General features: G+C 47.2%; 1 protein-coding gene across 1 annotated transcript in view; it reads right to left on the bottom strand.

Annotated features, from left to right (window-relative positions):
* The window catches only part of LOC130294269 (phospholipase A2 inhibitor and Ly6/PLAUR domain-containing protein-like), a 30,057-nt gene extending 9,067 nt beyond the window's left edge, over window positions 1-20,990 (bottom strand). The window contains exons 1-5 of the mRNA XM_056543881.1: window positions 20,945-20,990; window positions 20,187-20,313; window positions 16,737-16,845; window positions 14,884-14,968; window positions 7,976-8,092 (exon numbers count right to left, since the gene is read on the bottom strand). Of these exons, the coding sequence (XP_056399856.1) occupies window positions 7,976-8,092; window positions 14,884-14,968; window positions 16,737-16,845; window positions 20,187-20,313; window positions 20,945-20,990 (484 nt within the window). The remainder of the gene's footprint in view (window positions 1-7,975; window positions 8,093-14,883; window positions 14,969-16,736; window positions 16,846-20,186; window positions 20,314-20,944) is intronic.
* Between the last annotated feature and the right edge of the window lie 531 nt (window positions 20,991-21,521).

The raw sequence follows: 21,521 nt of genomic DNA, 5'->3' as shown, positions 1-21,521 counted from the left end.
TAGTAGCAGGGATGGAGTAGAGAAGGCACTGGCCGCAAGGCCGGACAGTGAGGGCAGCCCAGCAGTGGGCATAGAGGCAGACTCCGGGGCTGTAGTTCGCTCCCCTGTGGGAGGGGGGGGTGATTCAGTGCCTGAGGTAGTCGCGGTGACTACAGATGTAGCAGACGCTCCCAAAAGAAAAGAACAAATCTTATTTTGTATTGGCGCCGCTGATCCCATTGATCAGCGGCGCCCTGATAAGACTGGAGAAATTGCTGATGAGGCGGAGGGCACTAATAAGAACAGGGCTGGGACCTCCTCTAGACTGGGTAAGCATGCTGCCCGGTCCCTTAAAGGGCCAGCGGAGGTTGTCCCAGCTCTAGTGCCCCGTGATGCCGAGGCAAAACGGAATGAAAATGTATCAACATCACCATCATCATTTGCCGGTTTACCTGTTGCTGGTCCAGCCAGTGTGAGTGATGGGGTAAATGGGGTTGGGGGATGTATGACTGGGGAGAGGATGGAGATTGATGTTACTGGGGAAGGTGTTTTTGGGGGAGGTGGTGACCATGTTATTGGAGTTGGTGCTAATGTTGTCATTGGGGGTGGTGGGGATGTTGTCATCGGCAGTGGTGTAGGTGCAGGGTCTGGTCCGGTTGCCCCCCCAGTGGTGACAGACCATAGGAGTTATGCCAATGTCACTGCTGGGGGAAGTAGAATACTTTCCTCATCTCCTGACTCTAGGGACGGTTTATTGCAGCGACGTCTCCTGGAGGCTCTGAAAAAGGGGGAAAGGTCGATTAATGTAGAGGGTAGAGCAGTTGATCTGTCCTTCTGGATAGAGAGACACGGTCTCTCTGCCTTCCGAGAGGAAAGAGGGGGCGATACTGTGTGGTCCCTCCCAACAGCCGGGGCAGGTAGTAACCGTAGGAATGTAGTCCGTCTTCGGTGGCAGGGCGAAGATATGTGTCCTTCAAGGACGAAAGTGGTTGAGCTCTTGCTAAAGATGGGCTTCAAGGCAGTTGATATCTTCGCCTTGATACATCCCTACGGTACTCCTGAATTCGATATCAGTTTTGTTCGGTCGGAGGGGCTTGAGCTTTTCTGGTCGAATTATGAATTGGTAAAGAATGAGCCCGGCTGGCGAGACTTTGCCATACAGGCATTGTCTCGCCAAAACGAAATCAAGAGAGTGACCGTTTTGACCCGTAACGAATCACTCTCTTGTGTTGACATCATCACCTGGTTAGGACGGTATGGCGAGGTAATGGGGGTCCCACAGAAGAACAGGGACGAGTTTGGCATCTGGTCAGGAGCCTGGACGTTTTTGGTAAAACTTAAACGTTCAGGAAATACAGTTACCCATATTCCATCCTCTGCCTTTCTCGGTAGGGATCGTATCCAGATTTTCTACCGGGGTCAGCCGAAGCTCTGTCACAGATGTGGTGACCCCACACACTTCAGTGCAAACTGTACGGTGCAGAAATGTGCCTTGTGTGGGGGTGTAGGCCATCTTGCCGCATCTTGTGCAGAGATTAGGTGTCACCTGTGTGGTGACTTAGGTCACCCATTCAGTCGTTGTCCTCGTTCTTTCGCTAATGCAGTCTTGTCCCCAGCGGGTGAAGATCACGAGCCGGAATCTGCTGGGGGGGGGACTAGCAGGGGTGGAGGAACTGAGGGGTCAGTGAGGAACAGCAAGAAAAAGACACCAGCCCAACTAAGACGTCTTGATAAACGCCAAAGGGATAGGGTGATGGGGAAAGCCCGGGTTACCGGGACAACCTCTCATTCTGTCCCAGAGGCCAACCTTGCTGCTGAGACCCTGAGGGATGGCGAGCTGAATGAGGAGGTCAGGAGGATCCAGAATGAGGAAGGTGCCATCTCCTCAGATAGCGTGGAGGAGGATGATGGGGGATGGCAGAAGGAGACACGAAAGCGGGGTACAAGTAGGAAAAAAAAGGGAGATTTAAGATCTTCTCCCACCCTGGTCCAGGTGCCACAGGAAGGCAAAACTGACTCCCCTCTGGTTGGCCTTTCCAATCGATTCCGACCCCTCAGGGACATCTCCTCCTCTTCTTCGGAAGGGGAGGATGAGGGGGAGGTGGCAGAGGAGCTTCCAGGGGGCGCCGAGTCCTCTTCCCCTGGGGAGGTTATGTCCTCGGGGGAAGGGACTGGCCTGGAATCCGGAAACGAGGAAAGTAAAACGACGTCTGGTGAGATGGACACTTCTATTTCTCTAAAGAGGGTGAAGAGTTCTTCTGATGTGGAGGGTGAGAAGGGGAGTGGGAAAAAGAAAGCTGTTTAACTCAATCACCCTTGATGGCGGCACCCTCTCCATTGACGCTGGCGTCCATTAATGTCGCCAGCATTAAGTCAGATACGGCTCGATTTGCTGCCTATGATTTTTTTGCCCATATTAATGCTGATATTTTATTTTTGCAGGAGACCAGGCTAACAGACATGTCATCTATCTACAAGGCTAAAAGAGAGTGGAGGAATGGGCCCTCCTACTGGTCTCTTGGGGCCGAGCCGTATAGCGGAGTGGCGGTCCTTTTTACCGCAGCGGTAGAATGCCGACGGGTTATCGAGTTAGAAATGGGGAGGTGCCTGATCTTAGATGTCCTCATGAGGGGACAAGAACTTCGCCTTATTAACATCTACGGCCCACAGTCTAAGTGGGACCGGAAGTGTCTCTTTATGAGGATCAAGCCCTATCTTTTTACAAGTCAGCAGGTGGTCTTTGGAGGGGACTTTAATGCTGTCACGAGGCCCCAAGACAGGGGAGGTGCCAGAGACAAGCTGACTTATGATAGCGTCGCCCTTAATAGCATAGCGAGTGAGGCTCGCCTGGTGGATGTCCACATCCGGCACACCCCAGGCCACGCGGAATTCACCTATCATAGGGGTAGTTGTAGGTCTAGAATAGACAGGTTTTATTTAAAGGAGGAAGCCGTCTCTTCAGCAGTGTCTGTTGTTGAGGTGGAGTTCTCCGATCACTGTTTAATTTTGTTTTCTCTGAATGTCACAGAGACCCCCCGGATGGGCAGAGGCTATTGGAAGCTGAATTCGTCTCTCTTGGAAGAAGCGGAGATAAGACAGTCCTTTGAGGATTTTCTTCAGAGCCAGGTACCATTGCTGGGCCTTTGTAGCAGTAAGTCAGAGTGGTGGGAGATCTTCAAGGAAAGGGTTGCGAGATTCTTCCGCCAGCTCTCGGGCCTCAGAAGCCTAAACAGGTACCGTTTGTACCAGGGCCTGAGGAAGAAACTTGAGAACCTTGTCTCGACTGGAGGTAGTCGTGATGATATCTCCAGAGTGAAGTCCTTGCTGATGAAGTGCCAGTACGATAGGCACGCATCTTTGGTTTTTGAGAGGGATTACGGGAAGTACCGCTCGCCCGACCCTTACAGAAACTGCAAGATGTCAGTGAATAGTAAAGTAGTCTCAGGACTGATTGATAGTACGGGATCCTTGAAAAGGTCCAGATCAGGGATCCTGGAGGTCGTCAGATCCTTCTACTCGCACCTCTTGGGAAGGAAGGATCTAGATCGAGATAAGGTATCAGCTTTCTTGGCTGAAACCGTCCCTGAACCAGGAGTAGACCCCTCTCTTGACGTTTTGACAGAGATGATCCGGGAAGAGGAAGTCAGGATGGCTATTGATGGGCTTGCCCTCAAGAAGTCACCCGGGCCGGATGGCTTAACATCTGAGTTCTATAAGACCTTTAAGGACACTTTGGTTCCCCTCTTGACCGCGGTTTTTAATGAGTGTCTATCCTCGGGCACTCTGCCAAAGTCAATGAGGAGGTCAGCGCTGATCATCCTGTCAAAGGGTAAAGACCCGTCCCACATTGAGAATTGGCGTCCCATAGCGCTTCTCAATGCGGACAGAAAGATTCTGGCAAAAGTGCTGTTTAATCGGCTGGTGGAGTTTGCACCCCGGCTCCTTTCGGGGGCTCAGCATTGCTCTGTTCCAGGCCGCAGTACATTCAGTGCTGTGCTCAGTGTCCGAGAGGCTGTGGAGCAGGGTAGGGCTGGCCACTGGAAGGGGTACTTGCTTTCCTTGGATCAGGCAAAAGCGTTTGATCGGGTTAACCATGAGTACCTCTGGTCTGTCCTTCTGAGATATGGCCTGCCAGGGGGTTTTGTTGATTGGCTTAAGACCTTGTATGTAGGGGCAGAGAGTTTCCCGCTTGTGAATGGTTGGATTGGCCGCTCTTTTGAGGTTGGGTCTGGTGTCCGTCAGGGTTGTCCTTTGAGCCCTTTGCTGTACGTGTTTGCAATCGATCCTTTCCTTAGAGGGATTGATTGTGGACCGTTGGCGGGGGTGAGAATGGACCTGGAGGTGCCGGATTCGGCTCTGAGGGCGGTAGCGTACGCTGATGATGTCACCGTGTTTGTCTCCTCACAAGAGGAGGGCAGATGGGTGATGTCAGAGGTGGACCGCTACTTGGAGGCATCCGGGTCAAAGATCAATCAGGATAAGTGTGAGAGTCTCTGGCTGGGAGGGGGAGATCCTGATTTTGATCTCCCGGACGCCCTTCCAGAGCCCCAGGAATCCGCAAAAGTCCTCGGCATCGAATTTGGTCAAGGGGATTACCCCAAACAAAACTGGGACAGCAGGCTTAAGATCGCCGCTCAGAAGGTAGATCAGTGGAAGGGTTGGTCTTTGACCCTCCGGGAAAGGGTTAACCTGATGAAAACTTTCCTGCTCCCTTTGCTGATATATCTGGGCAGTGTATGCATGTTGCCAGAACCTCTCTGGACCCGGGTCTACAGTGTGTTCTTCCAAATGTTATGGGGGAATAGACTGAACCTAGTGAAGAGGGAGGTTACGTACCGTACGAGGAGACTAGGGGGGTTGTGTATGGTCAACCCTGTGGTGTTCCTAGTGAATACCTTTCTTAAGACCAATATAGCAAACCTCTGGTCAGAGAGGGCTCCTCCGTGGGTATCCTCCTGTAGGGGATGGTTTCAGCCTTTCTTCCAGGAATGGGAGACAGGAGGGCAAGTGAAGGATCTTCGCACACCACACGGGCATCTCCCGGCTTATGCTACCCCGGTTCTGAAGGTTATTCGTCGGTGGGGTCTGGGGATGTGGGAGATTAGGACTCTGTCGAGGAAATTCCTTGACAAGAGGGTCCTGTCTTCTCATTTCCAGAGGCCATTGGCACTCAAGGACTGCCCAAGTTGGGATCTGGAGGTGGGATTAGAGCTTTTGAATTCTATCAGGATCCCCTTGAAGTTTTGGGACTTGACTTGGCGCTGCTTCCATGGGAAACTGTGTGTGAGGGACAATCTGAAGTGCAGGAGCTCTGATGACCGGGGATGTCCCCGCGAAGAGTGTGGAGGCATGCTGGAAAGCATGGAGCATTTTCTGCTTCATTGTCCCTTTAACACAGAGGTTTACAACAGGGTGGGCGCTTCCATTGGTTGGCCTCGGCTGGCCAGTCTCTCCTATGCGGAATGGGCCTATGGGGCATTCAGAAACCTTGGAGGCTGGGACCGGTGCACTTTATTCCTAGTCAGCTCAGTGGTCAGGTATTACACGTGGAACGCACGGTGTTTAGTGTCGACGCAGCGTAAAATCCTCCCTGTGGGTGAGGTGGTTAGGAACATTCTTGGTGACCTGGTGAAGGTGCGTTCTCTGGAGTACGAGAGGCTGGGTGCTGGCAGGGCCTCTCGTCTGTGGAGGGGCTCTGCCTTTAAAGTGCCTTAGCCTGTTGTCTCCCCCTGGTGGTGGGCTGATGCTGGCACATTAGTCTTTTTGTTTTGTGCTGTAGATATATGGTGATATAGGGCTTGCAGGCACTGAACTTGAGCTTTAGGGGTTTGTGTGATTGAAAAGCCTTATTGATGTTTGTTGTTTGGTTTGTATTATTTTGTATATATTTGTTTTGTTTGTACATTTATGTATATGTGTATATATGTATATATATATTGTATTTTTTTCTAGGGGTTGTGTCGTGTTGGGGTTTAGTGTTAGGTTGGGTGGTGGGTAGATGGGGGGAGGGGGGATTCTGTGTGGGACTTTTTATTTAAAAAAAAAAAAAAAAAATCCTGGACTGGTTCATGGACGTCTGTTATCATGTACTGGGGGCATGGGATGCGGGACCAGCTCAGGGCCAAAAAAAAAAAAAAAAAAAAAAAATTATATATAAAAAACATTGTATATTCGGTTTTTCTTATTGTGGTGTTTGTTGGTGGTTTGACACATATTTATTATATTTATTATTTTGGGTGGGGAAATGCAACCGGACCAGTTTTTAGTTATTATTGTTATTATTATTACTGTAAGTATTATTATTATTGTAGAGTGTTTAGTAGTTGTTGTTATTATAGCGGTGTGTTTGGTGAGAATGAGGCTGGACCAGAAGACACTTGGTTGGACATTTTTGGACTAATATGGACTCATTTTTGTATATATTATACAGGTGTATGTTGTTTGTATTATTGTTATGGTGATGTTTATTCTTTTTGTAATGTTTTATATTTTTTAATAAAAGATCTACAGGATATAACTCAGGATCAGTACAGGATAAGTAATGTAATGTATGTACACAGTGATCTCACCAGCAGAATAGAGAGTACAGCTCTGGAGTATAATACAGGATATAACTCAGGATCAGTACAGGATAAGTAATGTAATGTATGTACACAGTGACCTCACCAGCAGAATAGTGAGTACAGCTCTGGAGTATAATACAGGATATAACTCAGGATCAGTACAGGATAAGTAATGTAATGTATGTACACAGTGACCTCACCAGCAGAATAGTGAGTACAGCTCTGGAGTATAATATAGGATATAACTCAGGATCAGTACAGGATAAGTAATGTAATGTATGTACACAGTGACCTCACCAGCAGAATAGTGAGTACAGCTCTGGAGTATAATACAGGATATAACTCAGGATCAGTACAGGATAAGTAATGTAATGTATGTACACAGTGATCTCACCAGCAGAATAGTGAGTACAGCTCTGGAGTATAATACAGGATATAACTCAGGATCAGTACAGGATAAGTAATGTAATGTATGTACACAGTGACCCCACCAGCAGAATAGTAAGTGCAGCTCTGGAGTACAATTCAGCATATAAGGGTGGGTTCACACTACGTTTTCTCCCATACGGGAGCGCATACGGCAGGGGGGAGCTAAAACCTCGCGCTCCCGTATGCCTTCGTATGCGCTCCCGTATGTCATTCATTTCAATGAGCCGACCGGAGTGAAACGTTCGGTCCGGTCGGCTCATTTTTGCGCCGTATGCGCTTTTACGACCGGACCTCAAACCGTGGTTGACCACAGTTTTAGGTCCGGTTGTAAAAGCGCATACGGCGCAAAAATGAGCCGACCGAACGTTTCACTCCGGCCGGCTCATTGAAATGAATTACATACGGGAGCCCATACGAAGGCATACGGGAGCGCGAGGTTTTAGCTCCCCCTGCCGTATGCGCTCCCGTATGGGAGAAAACGTAGTGTGAACCCAGCCTAACTCAGGATCAGTACAGGAGAATTCATAATCAAAAAAGAAAAGTAAGATGGCGGACTCATCATTCTGTGAGTGTGACTTTCGCAACAGCAGGTGCTTCGTCCGGCCTCCACACAAAGCATCGGCTGGTGCGAAACTGTTGTTTGACCACGATCCCCGTCCTTCTGTAATGTCTCCCCGCATTGTCTTCATTTAAAGTTTTATACGAAATTAAGAAGATTTGGACAGAATGGTGAGTGCTCCATCTTACTTTCCGTATTTCTACTTTTTCAAAGAAGTTGAGCACCCAGTATCTGATCCGCTGACCAGGCTCTATGTGCTCTGAGTGTGGTGCCGGAGAGTGTGACGGCCGACGTCTTCTCTTTATGGGTTGTTGGTACGTGACAGCAATGGAAAATAAGTGACTAAACTTTTTTATGGAATGTGTTTACAAGTAAATTTCTTCTACAATTTGACTATTTGTACGGACATAATTTTTACAAGAAACAAAGAGGAGAAGCAACGTACCCATAATAGTGATGGTGGCGGTGGACGCACACACATAGTCCTTAGGACAAGCTCTTTCTTCTCCGCTGCACGAGAGTTCTCCTTCCTGTCTACAGACAAAACAAGTCAGGGAATGACCTGTAAAACACAAGGATGAAGATTTTATGTAACTTAAAGCTCTTGGGCCCAATGTATAATCTGTCATAAGGCTCCCACCTACCTAATGTCTTAGTATCTCCTTCGGACCCTCTAGCTATTCCCTAGTATAGATTGTATAATTGTAATACCTCATAGACATTACAGTTCACATTGTGAGGGTTTCTTTCTTCCAGTATCCTGTTCCCAGCTCCAAGATGGAGAATCTACTAGCAAGAACTGAAAAACTAGCTGAGCAAGGATCCTTCTGCCAACACTAATCAGGAGATCGAGCAGGGAGACGCACTTCACTCCCCAGCTCACAGCAACCTTCATTTTGCTGCCTATTATAAGTCTTTGAGGCCTTCCATTCCAAGCGGGAGAGTGAGTTGCCCTATTGCCTCTGAGGACACCACTTGATGTGGTGAAACATGTTGGGGGCAAGAGGCTATTTCAAATGTTTTATTTGTCATTTAAGATCCTGTTATTAGTTCCTGAGTGCATATTGCAGGTGCACTTAAAGGGGTACTCTGCCCCTAGACATTTTATCCCCTATCCAAAGGATAGGGGATAAGCTGTCTGATCGCGGGGGTCTCGCGGCTGGGGACACCTGCAATCTCGGCTGCGGCACCCCAGACATCCGGTGCATGGAGCAAACTTTGCACCATGCCGGATGACTGGCGATGCGGGAAAGAGGCTTGCGACGTCAAGGTCATGCCCCGCCATGCCCCCTCAATGCAAGTCTATGGGAGGGGGCGTGACTTCCGTCATGCCCCCTCCCATAGACTTGCATTGAGGGGAAGTGGCCATGACATCACAAGCGGGGAGCGGCCTTGATGTCATGAGCCTTCGGCACTGAACCCGACGCTTTAAACAAACAACGGGTACAGCATGGAGATCGCGGGGGTCCCCAGTGGCGGGATCCCCCCACGATCAGACATCTTACCCCCCCTTTAAGCTTTATTGTGGTCTGCATAGTTAGTGAGTGCCCGTTGGCAACAAATAGCTTATTATTACCCAATATAGGGCAATGTTGGGTTTTTAGCGCACAGGCTCAATTTATCAAAAGTTAAGTGTTATTTATTCTTTATAGTGTGTGGGTAGAGTGGGTAACATTGTTCTGCCCTTTGGCAGTATCAGTAAACTTTTAACAATTGTTTTGTCCCTTACTCATTTGGGTCATAACTCAGGAACCAGCCTGGCGTGAGAACAAGAGCGCAGCATCAGAACAAAGTCAGTATCTAAAAACAATACCGGAAACCAAGCCGGGTCAGAACGGGAGGGACTCTTCTACTCCAAATCAGAATCCAAAGGTGGAGGCCGGGAAACAGGCAGAAGTCAGAGTCTACACAGGGGGTATACAGAAATGCTGGTGATGGCACCCAACTCCAATCATGGGCGACTGTGGCCATCTGGCATCTGCATTGTCTGGTAACCATAGCTGGGGCTGACCACCATGGCAACTGAGTGACACCATAAGGGCCACAGTGCTGCGATGGCCAGGAATGCTGCCTACCTACTATGTGGGGACACCAGGGGGGACCTAACTACCATGCAGCAGCACAAGAGGGACTAACTACTAGGCAGGGGGTACAAGGGGGACCTGACTAATATGTGGGGCCACAAATACTACCTAAATACTATGTGTGGGCACAAGGAGGACCTAACTACCTAAATACTATTAAAGAGCACCAGGGGGACTTAAAGGGGTACTCCGGTGAAAACCTTTTTTCTTTTAAATCAACTGGTGCCAGAAAGTTAAACATATTTGTAAATGACTTCTATTAAAAAATCGTAATCCTTCCAGTACTTATTAGCTGCTGAATGCTACAGAGGAAATTCCTTTCTTTTTGGAACACTGATGACATCACGAGCACAGTGCTCTCTGCTGACATCTCTGTCCATTTTAGCAACCGTGCATAGCAGATGTATGCTAAGGGCAGCATGGTGGCTCAGTGGTTAGCACTGCTGCCTTGCAGTGCTGGGGCCTCGGGTTCAAATCCCACTAAGGACAACAATAAATAAAGAGTTAATATTATTATAATGACGTCAGCAAAGAGCACTGTGCTCGTGATGTCATCAGAGAGAATTCCAAAAAGAAAAGAATTTCCTCTGTAGTATTCAGCAGCTAATAAGTACAGGAAGGATTAAGATTTTTTTTAATAGAAGTAATTTACAAATCTGTTTAACTTTCTGGCACCAGTTGATTTAAAAGAAAAAAGGTTTTCACCGGAGTATCCCTTTAACTACTTTGGGGGGGGGGGGGGGGGGGGGGACACGAGGATCTATCTACTATACGGGAACACCCGGGAGGCCTAACTACTATGATGAAGCACTAGTGGGATATAACTAATATAAGAAGGAGGCAAAAGGGAAAAGGAGCCCTAACTACTATGTGGGGGCCAAAGAAGTAGCCAACCTACTATGCAAGAGCATAAGGGAAGCTTATAGGAAATCTTTTAGCTGTATTTGCTTCTAAGAGCTGCAGACACTGTTGGATGGATGTTTATTTCTCAGCCAAGTGTCAATGAGGTGGTGCCAAACTGCTCAAGTGCCACAGCCTGGCGTGCTTCTTTGCTCACCCACAGAGGAGTGTCAGGCAACCACTATTTGCTCCAGAAAATTTATTTTTTAACTACTATGTGAGGCCAGCAGGGGGACCTTACTACTGCTATAAGGGTCATCAAGGGACCTAACTACTATGTGAGGCCACCAAGGGCACCTAGCTACTATGTGAGGCCACCAGAGGACCTGATTACTATGCGAGGCCACCAAGGAACCTAACTACTATGCGAGGCCACCAAGGAACCTAACTACTATGTGAGGCCACCAAATGACCCAACTACTACGTGAGGCCACCAAATGACCCAACTACTACGTGAGGCCACCAAGGGGACCTAACTACTATGTGAGGCCACCAAATGACCTAACTACTACGTGAGGCCACCAAAGGACCTGATTACTATGCGAGGCCACCAAGGAACCTAACTACTATGTGAGGCCACCAAGGAACCTAACTACTATGCGAGGCCACCAAAGGACCTAACTACTGTGCGAGGCCACCAAAGGACCTAACTACTGTGCGAGGCCACCAAAGGACCTAACTACTATGCAAGGCCACCAAAGGACCTAACTACTGTGCGAGGCCAACAAAGGACCTAACTACTGTGCGAGGCCACCAAAGGACCTAACTACTATGCGAGGCCACCAAAGGACCTAACTACTGTGCGAGGCCACCAAAGGACCTAACTACTATGCAAGGCCACCAAAGGACCTAACTACTGTGCGAGGCCGCCAAAGGACCTAACTAATGTGTGAGGCCTCCAAAGGACCTAACTACTATGCGAGGCCACCAAAGGACCTAACTACTATGTGAGGCCACCAAAGGACCTAACTACTATGCGAGGCAACCAAAGGACCTAACTACTGTGCGGGGCCACCAAAGGACCTAATTACTGTGCGAGGCCACCAAAGGACCTAACTACTATGCGAGGCCACCAAAGGACCTAACTACTATGTGAGGCTACCAAAGGACCTAACTACTATGCAAGGCCACCAAAGGACCTGATTACTATGTGAGGCCACCAAGGAACCTAACTACTATGCAAGACCACCAAAGGACCTAACTATTATGTGAGGCCACCAAAAGAACTAACTACTATGCGAGGCCACCAAAGGACCTGATTACTATGCAAGGCCACCAAAGGAACCTAGCTGCTATGCAAGACCACCAAAGGACCTAACTACTATGTGAGGCCACCAAAAGACCTAACTACTATGCAAGGCCACCAAAGGACCTGATTACTATGCAAGGCCACCAAAGGAACCTAACTACTATGCAAGACCACCAAAGGACCTAACTACTATGTGAGGTCATCAAAGGACCTAACTACTATGCAAGACCACCAATGGACCTAACTACTATGTGACTACTATCTGAGGCCACCAAAAGGACCTAACTACCATGCAAGGCCACCAAAGGACCTGATTACCATGTGAGGCCACCATGGGGACCTTACTGCTCTATGGGTCCACAAGGGCCCTAACAAATCTGTGAAACCATGAAGGGGGACTTTATTACTACCGTATATATGGATCACTAAGGGACCTAACTACTATGTGGGGGCACCAGGGAATTTTAACTACTACAAAATTTGGGGGCACAAGAGGGACTACATTATGTAAAAAAATAAGGGGAACCTAATTACTAAGTGGGGGCACAAGGGGAGATTTTGACCATTTAAATCTTACAAGTATATCTAAGATTGTCTGCATTGTATATTAACCCAATCAGTGCCCAAAAAAAACAGTGATGCACAGCCCCAATGGGTTAAATGTACCACAGATCTGCATACATTAGCATCATTGTTTATATATTCTCATGGCCACACATCTGCAGGGCCAGGACCAGAACAATAGACTGTAATTTATTAATTCCCTCAAAATTCAAGCAGATGTCATATCAAATGAGAACAGAATAAGGGGGTCAATGTCCAGTGATGACAATGGGGGGGATTGATGAGCAGAAGATATCACTGATCTCATCCACAACACTCAAAGAGACCCAAAAGTTAGGTGGGTCATACATTGTTTATACGGTAGGAATCCCAATGACTGGCTGCGATCTGTCAGAAAACAGTTCCTCTGCAGCGCCATCACAGGTGAAATGAAGTATTGTACGTGTTTTATTATTATTATTATCATCATACATAGGTAGATAATACATTGTTTGGATGATAGGAATCCCAATGATTAGATCTAAGAGAGAACAATTTCTCTGCAGCGCCATCACAGGTGAAAGGAAGTATTACACATATTAATATTATTATCATCATACATAGGAGGATCATACTTTGTATTATTATGATTATTATTATTATAATTATTATTATTCATAGATGGATCATACATTGTTTGGATGGTAGGAATCCCAATGACTGGCTGTGATCTGTCAGAAAACAGTTCCTCTGCAGCGCCATTTCAGGTGAAATGTAGTATTGCACATGTTTTTTTATTATTATTATAATTATTATTATTATACATAGGTAGATAATACATTGTTTGGATGAAAGGAATCCCAATGATTAGATCTAAGAGAGAACAATTCCTCTGCAGCGCCATCACAGGTGAAATGAAGTATTACACATATTATATTATTATTATTATTATTATTATCATACATAGAAGGATCATACTTTGTTTGTTTTATTATTATGAATATAATTTTTTATTATTATTATTCATAGATGGATCATACATTTCTTGGATGGTAGGAATCCCAATGATTGGGTGTGATCTTTCAGAGAACAATTCCCCTGCAGCGCCATTTCAGGTGAAATGTAGTATTGCACATGAAAAATAATAATAATTATTATTATTAATATTATTATTATTATTATCATTCATAGGTGAGAGTCATACTTTTTTTTATATGGTAGGAATCCCAATGACTGGGTGTGATCTGTCAGAGAACAATTCCCCTGCAGCGCCATTTCAGGTGAAATGTAGTATTGCACATGAATAATAATAATCATCATCCTTATTATTATTATTAATATTATTATTATTCATAGGTGAGTGTCACACTTTTTTTTATATGGTAGGAATCCCAATGATTGGGTGTGATCTGTCAGAGAACTTTTTCCCTGCAGCGCACATTTTATTATTATTAGTAGCAGTAGTAGTAGTATAAGTAGCAGCATAGTGTTGGCTTTTGAATGGTGCTATGGCTTAAAAAAAATAAAAAATAAACTAAACTACCTTTGATTATCTATATCAGTCAGTTTTTTTGTAACTATATATTGATGCAGTGAAGCAGAATGACGTCTACTGCATGCAATACCGCTAGTGTCCACTAGGAGAATGTGTGTATTTAATCATAGCATAGGTGTGGCCTATAGTTAGTCATAGGTAGCTGCAACTTTGTGCCTTGGAATTTGATTTTAAATCCGATTCTGGATAGATAAACCTGATCATTTCAATAAGACTTAAGATAAGGGCTAGAACGTAATACAATAGCTTGATGCATGTATCCCTTTAATTATTGACATTTGATGTAGCAGAGCTAAGATAGCATAGAACACTGTTCTAGGCTAGTGCAAAACTACAACTCCCAGCATGCCCGGACAGCCTTCGGCTGTCCGGGCATGCTGGGAGTTGTAGTTTTGCAACCCTAGTTGGGATAAAAATGCGTAGAAGATTTATTAACTATACTCAGTTCTGCTACATCTGCAATCTTCTGACCATAAAACATTTATATCCCACAAATTCCGAAATGAATTCATCACCATAGAATTAATATTGCACAATACAGCTCACACCCCTTTCCTGCTCGGCCACTTGGTGCAGTCTGGGTTTTGCAGAATACTGCAGATCTACGGGGATCACTGCACCGAGCATCTGCAGCAACAACAGCGGCGAAGGCGGACGGGAATTCTGAGCACACAGCAGATCTAAAAATATATCCGGCGACGGGAGATACAATGTATACAGAGGGAGGGGAGGCACCCAAAGAGATACACATTATATACTCAATGATCATAAGTGATACAATGGGAGATTCAACTGTATAAACAAATCGTGTACAAAGTATCAATATTTATCATAAGTGACGATGATGCAGGTGGTGACGATGATGCAGGTGGTGACGATGATGCAGGTGGTGATGATGATGCAGGTGGTGACGATGATGCAGGTGGTGACGATAATAGCGATGATAATAGATTTTGCACACATTCCCAAAAAAAAAAAAAAAAATTCTATATATTTAAAAGATCCCATAAGTGTGCCCTTACCCGCAGACACGAGGGTGGACAGGAGGTAGGTGGTCAGGATCAGGGAGCCCATGTTGAGTCTTCGGAAGCTGCGGTGCAGTGCAGCCTGTGGGACAGAAGAGGAGGACTGAGTAATGTTACCAGGAAGGGAGGGAGGATCTTCGAACAATCGGGACACATAAAGATGTAAGAACTTTAAGACTATGAAGCCAAAACCTGCCCTACCCAGAATCCAATTAAATCCTTTAAAGGGTCCCTACCTACCTAAAAAAAATTAAAAGAATTTTTTTTTTTACAGAATTTAAAGAGCCCCAGCAAAAACAATAAACAAATAAATCTCGAGTCATTTTCATGTGATTTTTAGGTATATCTGTTTCTGGGTGACCCTCGGTATGTTGGTAGTAGAATGTTGCAGTATGTCTTTCATCCAGCTTTTCCAGACTTCTGAATGACCTATGTAGATTGGTTTACATATACCGGTGGCGGCTAAACTGTGGTAAGCGTGCCGCATGCGGCTCTTTGGCGGCATCCGTCGGCCTCCGTCACTTTATGAAAGTAGAGGTTGCTTCGAGACGCTCTAGAGACATCGCAGCCACCCTGTCACTGAGTTGGGGAAGTGGAGGACGCAACGCCACTGAACAGTCCGTGGAGTCGAGATTGGTGATGGTAACTGATTACTTTTGGTGGGGGCCCACTGCTATATGGGGGCTGTATGGAGTGGGACCTACTGCTGTTTGGATGTGTGGGCCTACTGCTATATGAGGACTGTATCGGGGGCCTTCTGCTGTATGGGGGCCTACTGCTATATAGGGGCTGTATGAGATGGGGACTGTTTAGGGTTGGACCTACTGCTATATGGAGGGGGGGCAGTATAGGGGTCCTTCTGCTATATGGGGGCCTACTGCTACATGGAGGCAGTATAGGGTCCTACTGCTATATAGGGGCATACTGCTATATGGAAGCTATATGAGGTGGAGCCTAATGCTATATGGGAGCAGTATGGGGTCTCCTGCTATATGAGGGGCAGTATGGGGGCCTTCTGTCATATGGGGGCCTACTGCTATATGGAGGAAGTATAGGGGGGCTACTGTATTATAGGGGGCATACTGCTATATAGGGGGCATTCTGCTAAATGTGGGCTGTATGGGGTGATAGCCTACTGCTAAATAGGAGTGGTGGCCTACTGCTATAGGGGGCCTACTGCAGTATGGGGGGCTATATGGGGTGGGGTATACTACTATATGGAAGTAGTATGGGGGCCTTCTGCTATATGGGGACCTACTGCTATATATGAAGTCTATCAAATGTGGCTCTTATGATGAACAAGTGGGCAACCCCTGACATATACAGTGAACAGGACCAGAAGCAGACAGCTCTGTACTGTTCAGTAGCTTGAAGTTTTTGGGCCCCAATGCAAAAACTATTACAGGGCCACCGCAGGCTCCTGGGCCTAGATGCAACCCTCTGCACTCCCTATAGTTACACCTCTGGCTGTGAACATTTTGTATTGACTGTATGTTGGGCTTTCAATGAATGAATGAGCACTGAGCTGCAGTAACCCAACATAGCCACTACTCAATGTATGGCGCTGTCTGCTTCCAGCTCTGTTTTTCTGTGTTTGCTGGAGCATAGGGTGTGGCAAACAGATGATTGTTGGGAATGTCGGGTGTCAGTCTTTTATTTAAAAATCATCAACATAATATTTACAAAAAGTGAACCCTTAGAGGGCACAGGGCATACATGTACGCCCTGGTCAAGGTCAGGGTGTATGAGCTTCATATCCTGTTAGTTCCAGTTGACATACAGAAATTTCAGGCATCAGTGACTGCTATCAAAGTTGACCATGGCACCTGAAATGGTTAAAATGCACTTGCCGTTTTTTTGGTGGGGCTGATCAGGACCTCCGCGGCATGTTTGCTGGGTCCAATCTGGTCTCTCCGGTTAGGAAACAATGCATTAGAGGCAAATAAAGTTGGAGTTCCCCTTTAACACAAAGCATGAAGAACGCAGCAGGTTATAAATAGGAAATCCCTTCTACACATAATACTCACCGGCGAGATGAGGTCTCAGATATGATCCGGGGAAGTCCTGGAATATCCCATAGGGACCGGAGAGCCAGCAGGGGGATGGAGTTACAACAACACACGGGGTGAATAGGAATATATATATACAGAGTTATAACATAGAATTGTCAGGAAGATGGCGGCGGGCACAGGTGGGGGTGGGAGTCCTCGGAGGCATGTCGGCATTTCCAAAAATAAACCTGATGCTTTGTATCATGTAACTGCGCTGATAGACATGAGCAGAATTGCAGATCTTATAGGGACAAGGGGGGGGGGATGGGGGTGGGGGGTGGTTGGGCTTTAAAGTTTCCAGCTTTTGCAAAACCACAACTCCCAGCATGCCCAGACAGCTTTGAGCTTTGTCTTAGCGATCAGGAAGGGGTGGCGGAGGACATTGCAAATAATAGGACGGTTATCAGTACAATATCTTCAAAAAATGTCGTCTATATATCATACCACCAAAATGTGCACAACTGGGAGGGGGTCTAATATTAAAAAATAAATAAATGGCTCAAGTACATAAGAAGAAAGAACTCTGATTAAGAATGTGTGTAGAGCAAACTTTTTTTCTTCTTCATTTGGTACGGTAGTATTACTATATAACGTTAGTAGCACTATATGACGGTATTATCTGAGGGCTGTATATTATTATTTGGTCAGCATGAGGTAGTAATAGCTGAGCACTTTATGGTAGTATACTTAGGTACGGCACTTAAAGGGGCACTGTGCTACTTTAAAACTTATCCCCAGTATTGCTACTGAGGAGGCCCTACCTCTCCAGTGCGTGCCGACATGCTGCTCCATGACTGTTGAGACCCAATTAGCTCCTAGCAGGCTATAACTACCCCTCCCCCTTATTACAATAATTAATTAAATAATAACTGACACAACAACAATTCAACTTTTTCGTGGGTGGGGATCGGCCACAGCTTTATTTATAAAATTACTTATATAAATAACAATTTAACTGTAACAAAGACACCGATTGGCTTCTTGCCAACCCGAGAGGTGCTGCCACACCGTCCTGTGTGGAGGTCTACCCCGGGTTGTCCCCGCTTTCACTGTCTTCTTACCGACACGGAGGAGACCAGTTAGCCCTACACTGGGCTCCGACCCCCACCCAAGAGATACTGGATAGCCAACACCTGGGGCCACCTCAGCCCCCCGAACACACCCAACACATTTCCTCTCCAGGAAATCCAACCAACACATTTCCTCTCCAGGAAATCCAACCAACACATTTCCTCCCCAACTCCCAACCAGTGACCAACCAGTACACACAGAAACAAAAGGACGAACACTGCACAGAACGCAGCCATAAGCACACTAACCGGGGAAGGGGCCAAGCCCCGCATCAGAACACTCACCAATTCCAGAAGATGGAGAAGCCAACAGCTGGAAGAACCACTTCACCACCGCCGCAGGAGTGGGACAAGGCACGCTGGAGACCGCCGGGTCGTGGGCACTCCGCCACCACACTCACTACCCCTCCACGGGGGGCATTGGAGAGGCAGGAGGAAGAAGGACAGCAGCGGCAGCAGGGGGGGGGGTTTGGAACACGGGGCGGAGAGGTGATGGGGGGGGCGGACGCAGTGGGCAGGGGGGGTAAGAGGGGAGGTGCCAGTGTGGGCGGGGTGAGGAGCTGGGTAAATGAGAGGGGACGATATGAGAGCTCAAATAGTTTGCACCGTAATCCGAAGTAGTCCGCAGTACCCTTGCCGTTTTTTCAGATATTTTTTTTGAACGCCGTTTATTCATATATACGGTAGAAAAATTGATCGAATATGCTAAACAGAACTGTCATATGTGTATTAAATTATACCAATATTATTTATTATGTATTTCACGTGTATAGTGAAATTTTATATTTATTTACTTCTTTTAATTTAAATTTATTTTATTTTATTTATTCATTTATTTATATTTGCGTGTACGCCATAGACGGAACACTTCAAACGACGACATATTGTTATACCCCAGACATGCACGCATGCGGAGATACCACATACGTGCATGTCTGCAATACAGAATTTTTTTGTTTGTTTGTTCAGTTATACATATATATACACACATACACACAAACATACAGACATACACACTTTTATTTATTATTTTTTTTATTTTATTTAATTTTTTTATATAATTTTTTTTATAATTTTTTATTTTTTTTGGATGGGGAAAAGGGGGCAAACCAAACTTTTATTATTGAAGGGTTAAATGACCTTTATTGACTTAACTTTTTTTTTTTGCAATGTTATAGCTCCATAGGATCCCTAACCCTGCACACACTGCTCCTAACACTGATCACTTGCCATGTATTAACATGGCAATGATCGGTGCTATCAACGATTGATTGCTCAAGCCTGAATGTCAGGCTTGGAGCAATCAATCAACGAGCGGACGCGCAGGAGGCAGGTAAGTGACCCTCCTGCTGCGTCCCAGCTGATCGGGACATCGCGATTAGATCGCGATGGTCCCGGTCAGCCCGACTGAGCAGCCGGGATGCTTGGAATGACACCTTCAGAAGCGGTGATGAACTTTGATCGCCGCGTCTAAAGATGTAAAGCCGGACATCTACCCGATCGGCGATGTCCGGCGTAGCATGGGTCCTGGTTGCTAAGAGCAACCGGGACCCCACGGATATAATGCGCGCTCACCTTGTGAGCGCGCATTATATCTGAAGGCGCGCAAATGGACGTTAATAAGCGTCCATTTGCGCATAGGGGGTTAAAACAGCAGCAGCCCCCCAGGGGCCGCTGCCTCCAGAGCCAGGGGGGAACAGGGGGAGGGGGGGGCGGACGGAGGGGAACAGGGGGGGGGGAGGAGACGGAGGGGAACAGGAGGGGGGAGACGGAGGGGACCGCAAAAAGGAAAAGGAGACGGAACGGACAAGGAGGGGGACAGGGAGGGGGACAAGAAGGAGGACAGGGGGGGGGGGACAAGGAGGGGGATAGGGGGGGGGGGACAAGGAAAAACAGCAGAGCATGCTCATAAGGAGCACGCCCGGGAGAGGGATACAGGCACAGGCAGGGGAGAGGGCTTTGGCCCCGGGCAGGGAAGAGAGCAAAAGGAACGGGCGGGACAGTGCTCACAGGGACCATAGTGGGAAAGGAGAGCGGGACTGTGAGAGGGTGAGAGGTCCGCCAGCCTCCCGAACCCGCCTCAGGTGCAACAGGAGGGGAGGCAGCTCAGCCATAAGGGAGCATGCCAGCCCCCACCCTCCTGCTCCATCCGGGCCATAAATAAGGGGCAGACACTCACCAACCAGCAGCCAAAACTCCGGGTCCTGGGCAGATTGAGGGGGGAAGGGAGGCACCACAGCTATAAATACCCAGGGGAGGGCTCCTGAAAGCCCGGGAAACTATTAAACCCCTGATTGGTGCACTCCTTCCCCCCACCCATGGGACATACCACTATAGTTACCAACAAGTTTTTACAGGCGGGGGAGGGGGCTAAAAACCTTGCCTGTATATTTCTTAACCCCTTAACTGCTCACCAGTCAGGGGGCAAGCTAGTTATGCACAGCTTGCCCCTCCAGCACAGGGAGAGGCGGGGGCCCCATTTTGGAGAGGTCGGACCCCTGCAATACCCTGGGGATAGGTTTTAAAGTAGTGGAGTGTATATACTGCCATTAAGTGCTGAGCTATTACTACCTGACACTACCCAAATAACACTATACAGCAGTGGTCTTCAACCAACCAACCTCCAGATGTTGCAAAACTACAACTCCCAGCATGCCCGGACAGCCGTTGGCTGTCCGGGCATGCTGGGAGATGTAGTTTTGCAACATCTGGAGGTCCGCAGGTTGAAGACCACTGCTATACAGCCTTCACATAATATCGCCATATAGTGCTAAAGTAATACTACCGTACCAAAATTTTTTTTTAAGTTAGCTCAAGCACACATTCTAAATGTCAGATTTTTTTTTTTTTTGAGGGACTTGCGCCGGTTTTTCACAGTAGAACCCCCACCAATTGGTCACTTTTCCTGCAGAAGTGGAGTACCCCTTTAAAACAGACCTGTCATCAGGAAAACAGGGTTGTAAATTAGCCCATGACTTGTCATCCTGATTATGGGCATATATATATATATATATATATATATATATATATATATATATATATACCGTATTTTTCGCCGTATAAGACGCACTTTTTCTTCCCCAAAACTGGGGGGAAAAACTCGGTGCGTCTTATACGGCGAATACACCCCTATCGCGGCGGTCCCTGCGGCCATCAACGGCCGGGACCCGCGGCTAATACAGGACATCACCGATCGCGGTGATGCCCTCTATTAACCCTTCAGATGCAGCGATCAAAGCTGACCGCCGCGTCTGAAGGGAAAGTGACACTAACCCGGCTGTTCAGTCAGGCTGTTCGGGACCGCCGCGATTTCACCGCGGCGGTCCCGAACAGCCCGACTGAATAGCCGGGTTAGTGGTTACAGGACACCGGGAGGGACCTTACCTGCCTCCTCGGTGTCTTCTCCGTTCAGGGATCCCCTGTATGGCCGGCGCTCTCCTTCCTCGTCATTGCGTACGTGCGTCTGCGTGCTTAACGACGTGATGGCGGCGACGGAGAGCGAGGATACCCGGCC

This window comes from Hyla sarda, chromosome 10 (assembly GCF_029499605.1).
Source record: "Hyla sarda isolate aHylSar1 chromosome 10, aHylSar1.hap1, whole genome shotgun sequence".
Taxonomy (NCBI): Eukaryota; Metazoa; Chordata; class Amphibia; order Anura; family Hylidae; genus Hyla; species Hyla sarda.
This window is presented reverse-complemented; position numbering and strand designations above follow the sequence as displayed.